General features: G+C 36.7%; 1 protein-coding gene across 1 annotated transcript in view; it reads right to left on the minus strand.

Annotated features, from left to right (window-relative positions):
• Positions 1-3,299: 3,299 nt before the first annotated feature.
• The window catches only part of LOC135222534 (uncharacterized), a 20,241-nt gene continuing 13,073 nt past the window's right edge, over positions 3,300-10,467 (minus strand). Inside the window, exons 3-6 of the mRNA XM_064260621.1 lie at positions 8,197-8,457; positions 5,002-5,032; positions 4,611-4,719; positions 3,300-4,032 (exon numbers count right to left, since the gene is read on the minus strand). Coding sequence (XP_064116691.1) covers positions 3,603-4,032; positions 4,611-4,719; positions 5,002-5,032; positions 8,197-8,457 — 831 coding nt within the window. The 3' untranslated portion in view covers positions 3,300-3,602. The remainder of the gene's footprint in view (positions 4,033-4,610; positions 4,720-5,001; positions 5,033-8,196; positions 8,458-10,467) is intronic.

Raw genomic sequence — 10,467 nt, forward strand, 5'->3', positions numbered from 1 at the left:
CAGTCGGTAACGTGATTTTTCCCTTCCCTCCACACCATTGGGACACCAAATGGCACACTTCCTTTTCTTGTTCCTCCAATCCCGTAAGATCTCTACACATGTTTTGCAGCAGATATGGGGAGTGAATGGCTTAACCTGGTCTTCTAGTTTGACCCCAAAGTAAGCTTGATATGCCTTCTTCACAAAATCTGTGATTTTTGCTTGACGGTCTGGAAGAACTACATGTCCGCAGATGTAACAGAACCTATTAGGATGGTTTTTACACTTTCGATCCAGTTTTATACATATCTAGACCTGGAAAGAGAAGTAAAAATAATTATTAAAGGTTACCCACGACCCGGTTCTGCAAAAACAAATCCCATAAACACTTGGATAATTGCGATATTTTGGAAAAATATGCTGGAATGGAAATAGGCTATATCTTAGAAACCAGACATGACCCAGGAAAATGAACCCTTTTTTTAATTCAGCTGCAAAAAGGGTCCCAAATCTGTTGGAAAACCCTTGATTTTTTTATAAAAAAATAAAAATAAAAGGTTTTGAAACGCAATATGCACGAAATGCAATAGTCACAACTCGTATTTGAGAAGAAAGTACCTTTAGAATTACAGAATAAATGTGTATGTTTCAGTTACAAGAAAAATCTCTGTAATAAACCAACTCTTATTATTATCATTATATTCAGAATATCAACCCTATTCATTTATCTTCAGCCCACCATAGGGGCCACTGACTTGAAGATCAGACTTCCAAATAATATTATGTTGCGCATTAGGAAGAAGTGAGAGAAGGTACAGGGAGACAGAAAGAAAACTACTGATGTGATGGATCTAATGTAAATAACTGATTTAGAGAGCAACTCGTATGCGATAAGGGAAAAAATCAAATTGTGAATAAACGATACTCCTTAAATCGTTGTCATTATAGATAATAATACATTTAACGTATTGACATATCTATTATTGCTGAAAAAAAACAATGATGAAAATTACCTGTATTGGCCAAACTGCTGAACAGGGACAAACTTTACAACGATTCCCGAACTGAAAATGCTGGGAACGTTTAAATAAACGTCCATGGAATAACATGGAACATTCCTGCATATATCTGAATGATTAATTTGAAGCAGAGGCCATGTGATGCAAAGTCCGTCCTGGTGAATAAAAAAAAATATTTCCATTTTTCAGTAACAAAGGAAATGCAAATAGATATATGAAATATGAGTTTTTCCCTTCAAAGGCAAGTAAATCATTTGGAAGCGGGAGAAAGGACTGTGACAGATCATTTAAATAACAAAAGGTTCTGTTATTTTCAAAGTCCATTTCAATCGCTTCTCCGACAGATTGTTTATAACAGGCGTAGACGTTTTAGAAATCATTAACAAATGTTCTAGTTTTATTCCTCTTCTCTACAAACTACTTTTCGCCTAACAGTCCGTAATTCATGAGATACTTAATACAAATCGTGAGGTGCCCTGTCATCAAATCCTAAGTGAATGAACCTCTTCAACTGCCAAATACGTGTGAAGAAATATTGCAAATCTCGTATAAGGGTACCTCAGTTCACATTGACTAAAGTCTAGGGCTCAAACGAAATGTTAATGAGCTGGCATGTAGATAAATATTTGTTAAATCTGTCTAACCTTTCTTCAAGTAGAAAGTAAACATTTTATCAAAATGAAAGTTTTATATTCATAACAGAGTTCTTTGTCTCTAAAAAGAATCATTCAAGAACTCCCTGGCTTGACTCAAAGGTTGAATTGTACATCATTACGTCAGTAATTAGGAATTTAAACAAATAAAGAATTTGTTTTTATATTTTAGATCTGATTTTTTGTTTGGCATTTACTGTTTTGAAATTTAATCTGAAATGAATTGATAGAATGTATTTTTTTATTAATGGAAAGGAAAGATAATTGTGTCTGAATGTACACAATGGAAGTTTCTTGGCGGAACCTTATTTTCAAAGGCACATTTCATCTAAAACCATTCGTTGTAGCTATTGAGTTATGGATAACTAGAAGAATACATTTACCATTATAATACACTAATAGAGAGAGAGAGAGAGAGAGAGAGAGAGAGATAGAGAGAGAGAGAGCGAGAGAGAGAGAGAGAGAGAGAGAGAGAAGAGAGATGAAAGCTAGAAACTAAGTAACAAGGACAAAGATTTCTAGCAAGCATAGTATTAGAGCTACGACATAACTTCAACTGGGGCTAGATAGAGGATAACCAAACTACATCCTTAGAACAACTACTTCTGAACAGAATTACATCCACAAGAGCTTCAGAATTCGGGTGACGAAGAAGCCTGGCAGCCAATTTTCCTCAAAAACAATCAAAATTTACCGCTTACGTGAAAAGTGCCGGAAGACTGATTCCACAAAATGACTGGCGTCACAGTTGATAACTAATATGCACCAAAGGGCGTGACCTTGTAGTGAATATTAGTGGCAAATCCCGCAAAGGAATCCTATTTAATTGATTCAGAAAAGCTCAGATTCATCCGTTATCTAGCTCCAAACCACCCCACCACCCCAACCATCTCTCTCTCTCTCTCTCTCTCTCTCTCTCTCTCTCTCTCTCAAAGGAATTTGGGTCAGGTCATAGTTTCTCGGTCAAACGAATCCTTGAAGAATCGTAATTCTTTGTCGACCTACCGAAGCGTTTCTTGGAAAAGTTTCCACTTTGTTATGATCAGATACATTTGAAGTCTCCGGAATATTCGATATGCAAATTTCCATCCTAAGAGACGGCATTATTGGCAGGGAGATGCAACTGAAGATGGACGGACAAACAGGATACCCTCCTAAGGCCCCAGGGAAATAACACTATTGAAAGCAGGGATAACCCGCAGCAAGCAGCGAGTTTCGTCGGTTAAGATGATAAGAGAAGTTTTACTATATTAACCTTTAGGGTCATAATTATTACAGTTTGTGTAATAAATTCGTGAGTCGGCTCATGGAATGATCGGTTATTCATTGAAGTTACTTCTTGACCTCCCAAGTTGTGTTAGCTAAGCAGGCGGCGTTGTTTGATGCAATTTCTTGTACAGATCTGAGAAAATAGACACGAATGCCGAGAATCGCGCTTTTACTCATTCATTTCTTGGTTTCCAGAAAACTGAGAAAAACGTTCAGCATAATTCGTGTTTCAAAACATTCGTTATTTTTCTAGATGGATATTCGAGATGATGAGAATCAGAGTCGTTTTCAAACTGAATAGGTTAAGTTCACAGAAATTTACCGTTGTAGATCATGAAAGATATTGAAATAAAGGTGAGAAATGGCAGGGCCATTTTATTGATCATTGAATACAGTAGGTCTCGACATATCTGCTAAAACTAGTTATGTGGCAACCTTCTGGCTTTACACAGCTTCCTATATTATTAAAACAGACATATATACCGCATATATGTGAAAGGTGAAAAATTCATTGAGAGTTCTAACAATGAAGAGGCTATCTGGTAAATGTTCTCTTCATATCTATTGTCTAAATATTAGCCGTTACCTTTTGTTTCCTGAGCAACACCCCTAACGGTGTTCCTTGAAAGATATCAAGTTGTTACCTGCTTCGGAAATTTTTCAGATAACTGTAAAACGTTGCTCACGGACTATAACTTTGGTTGGCAATGACTATAGATGGCTTGAAACCCAATTTCAGATGCATTCCCGCAGATGGCGCATTGTTAGCGGATATGGGAGCGAGCGCCAACCCCGTCTTTTCCAGAGACTTCCGAGCCAGCGCCAACGTAGCCATAGCGGCCAGACCCTGGCGACGATACTGAGGTAGGGTGAACGTGTTCGTATACATGTTCCAAAAACTCAGTTGAGCCCAGGCTACGGGTTGGTCCCCATTCTCTGCTCCTTCGTTGTTGGCATTTCCATCGCTAGTCTTGAAGACGCCAATGCCCGGAAGTACCCTCCTCATGCACCTGTATTTGTGCGGGGTACTGGCGTGTTTGTACTCCCAGTAGTCTAAGAGGAATTCCGCGTGTTCCTCAGTCAGGTCGCGGAAATCGAAGCCTTTTGGGAGTCTGGGGACACATCAAGTTGGTTTCTTAGTGAGTGGAGAGAGAGAATACGTGCAGAATCATTTTTATTTATTTATTTTTTTTAATAATGATTTTTCTCAACATAAATGCCTCTAGAGGTTTCAAATATATGAGTAACAATGATCATCATCTCTCTCTCTCTCTCTCTCCTCTCTCCTCTCTCTCTCTCTCTCTCTCTCTCTCGTGAATGCATCATCAACTGTATTGGCTCAGATAGATCAATCTCAAGTTAGTGTGGGAAGAACAACTTCTAAATGTAAAAATACGCCACTCCTTTCAACAAACTTCAAACTTTTTGACAGATGTGCACTGACCAAGAGAATAATGTTTTCCGAATATTTCAAGAGTGTGTGTGTGCGTATATATATATATATATATATATATATATATATATATATATATATATATATATATAATATATATATGTGTGTGTGTGTGTGTGTGTGTGTGTGTGTGTAAGTGTAAGCATTGCTATTTACAACGTATTGGGAATCAACAGTCAAACGTTAAGCAGTCCATTTGCAGTAATGTCTGTGTATTTTCCTCTTAGGATCACTGACCTTATGTCAATACTGGGCAGAGAAGACATGACGTACAGCTGGAGAATAAACGCCTCACTAGGCTTCAACAGACCGTGGCCCAACAAACCGAAGTCAAGAAGCTCTCGACCTGAAACAAAGTAGATACATAGTGCATCATGTCCTTCATAACGCGAATTATTTTTTCAGAGAACTAAAGTCCCGCTTTCAACTATTTACAGTAGGGTGGCTGGCTTGGGAATAAGAAATTTAATTAGATATAAGTTTTCAAGTGGTTTTGTAATATTATATATATTATATATGTGTGTGTATATATATATATATATATATTGTTACATCTATATATCACCTCACCTCCTTGCTATTTCAAATTTACTGTGTTTGCTAGAAGAGCAGCCATTTTACCCCCAACCTTTACGAATTGGGGGATCGGCATGTCCGTTCTGCCTTATAGATGGGGGGAAATAATCCATTAACAATTAGAGACTTAGTGTAGCGTAAGAAGGGTAGGTCGTAGGGGTTATATGGGCTGCTGGGTAGGCTTTAGGTAGTCCTAGCTTTAAGACCTCTTTTCCCAACTCCGCTGGCTGTGTTTTTTGCATCTTTCCAGACAATGCCATAGGCCGTGCTTTGAATCGAGGTCCCCGTGAATGCCCTGAATTTGCCCTCAGTCGACTCCAGTTCCTATAGCAGACAGACGTGCGCCTCTGACTTCTTGTCAGCCCTTTGTTCATCATCACTGGTTGGAGCCCTCATCAGACATCATGCTACATGTGAAAGCCACTAAGGTACGTCTCGAAACTGCAAATTCCAACCAGCCCCTATTTCTCCAAGACGAATCTTGCTATTTTCGTTTTCAAATTTCCATTTTCTCACTCCTCTAATGAACATCCTTTGTCAACCCTAGTAGTATGTGCCACTCCTGTGACCTGTCCAAGATTAAGTTCTTCACTGAGCATTTCATTTAAGCACTAGAGTTCCTCCTCTTGTGTGTGATTAATAATAAGCACCCTCCATAGTGCATTAGCTGTAATATTGTGTACGGAGTCTTTATTTTTATGTTATGTGTAATTTGGGAATTCATTCCCAGATTGCTCCTGCTGATTCCGTGCTCCCTGTCTCCTTGCAAGCGCTTTTATTACCGGACAACAGAAATTTGGAAACCAGCTTTGCAGTAGATGTTGAATTCGGCCATTTTTTCATATTGGGAATGATAAGAGTAATCCACACAGTACACAGTGCTCTTCCCACATGGCCTACATGCCTTTTCATTTATCTCAGGCCATTCAATGTTTCCTTTGTAAATAAACTAAATTCAGATTATCAGCTGAGTTTTCTGGCGACCTTCCAAGAATAAAACAATCTCAAAACTCCAGGTAAGACATAAGCACTCCATTTTTTCCTCTTTCCCCTTACGTTTTTGACTGCTGGGTCTAAAACGTAATAATAATAATAATAATAATAATAATATATATATATATATATATATATATATCATATATATATATATATATATATATATATATATATATATATAACATATATTTAATTATATATACACACATATGTGGAACGGGTGCATCCGTGTGTCTGTGAGTTTCTGTACGTGACTTAGTGTGTTTTGAGCTTGGGCAAAAACCCATGAATTTCATCTTCACTTCATATGATAGGAATACTCTAAGAAAATAGTAAAAATGATTATTTAAAAAAAGCTACGATTTACGACGACATTTCAGAAAATACTTCAGCAAATGCTCATCTGCCTGACTCCGGGAAAGAATGACTTTGCGAAAGAAATCAGATTACAAGACGTTCAGGGGAAACTCAAGTCTTCTAACCTGTGCCAGCTTTACAGTGGAGAGCTGATCCGCTCCTCTAGTAGCATCGAGGACCAGGTTTTCTGCAACACCTGCTCATAACATCAAATCCATCAGCCATTTCATTCTTTCTCCTGCGTACGGTTGAATCAACAGCCGTCCACTTCATAGCATCCGTGACTTATTTCTTACCTAATACAATTCTCCTTGTGTTTTCATAATCTAATTACATTTTTATGTATTTCTTGATTTATCTGTTTTTTTTTTTCAAATAACTGATCTCTTTCTATATCTCCCAATACATACCTTGTGTCACTTCTTTCGAATAAACGTAATAATCTTTGGAAGCTTGAATTTCAAGTCAGTGGCACCTGTGGGTTTGTTCCATATGAATAACGTTCATCTTCTGAATAATAATAATAATAATAATAATAATAATAATAATAAAAGCCATAAACACATGGGCAGTGCCAGTAATCAGATACAATGCAGGAATAGCGGAATGGACGACGGCAGAACTCCGCAAATAGACCAGAAAACTAGGAAAAATATGACAATACACAAAGCACTACACCCAAGAGTAAATATGGACAGACTATACAAAACACGAAAGGAAGGAGGGAGAGGACTACTAAGCATAGAGGACTGCGTCAACATCGAGAACAGAGCACTGGGGCAATATCTGAACACCAGTGAAGACGAGTGGCTCAAGAGTGCATGGGAAGAAGGACTGATAAAAGTAGACCCAGAAATATACAGAGACAGGAGAATCACAAACAGAACAGAGGAATGGCACAACAAACCAATGCATGGACAACACATGAGACAGACTAAAGAACTGGCCAGCAATGACACATGGCAATGGCTACAGAGGGGAGAGCTAAAGAAGGAAACTGAAGGAATGATAACAGGATAACAGCGGCACAAGATCAGGCCCTAAGAACCAGATATATCCAAAGAATGATAGATGGAAATAACATCTCTCCCATATGTAGGAAATCCAATAAGAAAAATGAAACCATAAACCACATAGCAAGCAAATGTCCGGCACTTGCACAGAACCAGTACAAAAAGAGGCATGATTCAGTGGCAAAAGCCCTCCACTGGAGCCTGTGCAAGAAACACCAGCTACCTTGCAGTAATAAGTGGTACGAGCACCAACCTGAAGGAGTGATATAAATGATCAGGCAAAGATCCTCTGGGACTCTGGTATCAGAACAGATAGGGTGATACGTGCAAATAGACCAGACGTGATGTTGATTGACAAAATCAAGAAGAAAGTATCACTCATTGATGTCGCAATACCATGGGACACCAGAGTTGAAGAGAAAGAAAAGGAAAAAATGGATTAGTATCAAGACCTGAAAATAGAAATAAGAAGGATATGGGATATGCCAGTGGAAATTGTACCCATAATCATAGGAACACTAGGCGCAATCCCAAGATCACTGAAAAGGAATCTAGAAAAACTAGAGGCTGAAGTAGCTCCAGGACTCATGCAGAAGAGTGTGATCCTAGAAACGGCGCACATAGTAAGAAAAATGATGGACTCCTAAGGAGGCAGGATGCAACCCGGAACCCCACATTATGAATAGCACCCAGTCGAATTGGAGGACTGTGAAAAAAAAATAATAATAAAATAATAATTATAATAATAATAATAATAATAATAATAATAATAATAATAATAATAATAATAATAATATCACTAAAATGATCTACATTATTAAAGCTCGTCTTCCTACGAATACTTTATCAGCCATTGCTCCCTAGATATGCTTAAACGATACTCTGTTCAATCCTCCTCTGTCTTTCGGGGTCCTTGAAGGAAGCCTCCACAAGGACTGAAAGGCTTCACAGTTTCTTTCGAATTCTTCGTCCTCACTGACTACTGGGAGGCAACTTACCTTCCGTACGAGACTGAGAGGCGACAGAGAAAGGAACACAGGTCTGCTCCAGTCGAGGGCCGGGATGTGAGACAACAGCCGAGCGATATCCTCGTCATCTTCCTCTTCTTCGTCCCAGAATAAGTAGAGGCTTTGTTTTGCAGACTGGAATTGACCAAAGGCTTTTCGTAAGGTCATTCGGACGAAGTGACAGAGAGGTCAACTTTCAGATACAAGAAAAATATATAGCTATATTTAGAACTGCCTTTTTTTTCTTAGTTTACCAAGCGATTTTATGCTTATTACAAAGTGCCTCTTCAACTCAAGAATGGAGTTATGGCATTTTAATGTATAGTGAATTCAAAATACAGGAAAACTAAGAGGTATGATAGCAGTAAACGGGACTCCAAAGGTTTTAAAAAAAAAAGTCATTAGTAGGCGTGTAGTATACTTGTACGACTGCAGGAAGTTATTTGGGAGTACATTTTGTTTTTAACTCCATTTCTGATCATGATTCTTCCGGTCACCATATTAAGAACTACGAACAGTTTAGACTTTAGAGAATCCGCTGAGCATCCCCAGACGCCCAAGTGTATCATATACGTATATATAGTAAATTTCCCTGAGATTGTGAATTTCACTTATAAATTTAGAATCCAGAAATAAATTTTGTATTTAAAATTTTTGTGAGAGTTTCATCTACTACCAGTATAATATTATATTTTATTTTGTTTAGGTAGCAATATAGAGTGGTAATTGTGCTGTTGTCCTCAAAGGAATCAGAACTAGGGAAATACTTAGATTAAAACTGTTGAAGGACTGATGCCCTTAAATAAGATTACTTCACATTTATTTTAATGAACTTGAACTGCTTGTTTTCTTGACTGTTCAGTTCTATAAGTGATCACTGATACCTTTAGATTATTCAGTCGTTTAGTATTTGTTATGAAGGGTCAGGTGTCTGGCTGTAGTGAGGTAATCAATAACCAAGTACTTGATCAAACTGTGCCCCAAGCATAAAAGGTGTCCCAAACCCAGGAATGAAAGGAATATATATATATATATATATATATATATATATATATATATATATATATATATATATATATATATAGCTATATATATATGTATATATATATACATATATATATAGCTATATATATATATATATATATATATATATATATATATATATATATTGTGACGAAGTGGCCAAAAAGTATCTGGGTCTGGGCACCATTAATACTTGTTAACCCAAGTTGCCAAGCATCTGGTTACTACACTTACCATTTGTAATTGTTGGAGCAAGAGACTCTTTTACTCCTGGGTTTGGGACACCTTTTATAATTGGGGCACAGTTTGATCAAGCACTTGGTTATTGATTACCTCACTACGGCCAGACACCTGACCCTTCATCACAAATACTAGACGACTGAATAATCTAAAGGTATCAGTGATCCCTTATAGAACTGAACAGTCAAGAAAACAATCAGTTCAAGTTCATTAAAATAGATGTGAGGTAGTCTTAATTAAAGGGCATCACTCCTTCAACCATTTTAATCTAAGTATTTCCCTGGTTCTAATTCCTTTGAGGACAACAGCACAATTATCACTCTATATTGCTACTTAAACAAAACAAAATATAATATCATACTGGTACTAAATGAAACTATCACAAAAATTTTAAATACAAAAATTTATTTCTGAATTCTAAATTTATAAGTGAAATTCACACTCTCAGGGAAATTTACTATTACTTGAAAATAAAAGTTTACTTAATTCTTGAATTAATTATCAAACAAAATTAAATCAAAGTCTATCAAGAAAATTAATTTACTCAAATTATAAAGCAATAATTAAATTTGAAAAGAAACTTAACTAAATGCAAATTAATTCACAAGTATTAGATTAAAACAATTATATAATCAAAATCACTTAAACTAACTAAACAAAATTAAGAGAATGCAAAAACACAATAATATGAAACAATAAAAGCATTGACAGTACAAACATTAAGCATATAAAATGGACATGTCAAAAGAACAAAACAAAAGAAAAATTCATTAGAAATAAAAATTTTATCCAAACACTGTAAAATAAAACCTCGAAGTGCACTTGAAAATATTTGTAAATTACCTTCATACGCAGGTGCAACTTCTCACTCAAAAAGAAAGG

The sequence above is a fragment of the Macrobrachium nipponense genome, chromosome 3, assembly GCF_015104395.2.
Source record: "Macrobrachium nipponense isolate FS-2020 chromosome 3, ASM1510439v2, whole genome shotgun sequence".
NCBI lineage: Eukaryota > Metazoa > Arthropoda > Malacostraca > Decapoda > Palaemonidae > Macrobrachium > Macrobrachium nipponense.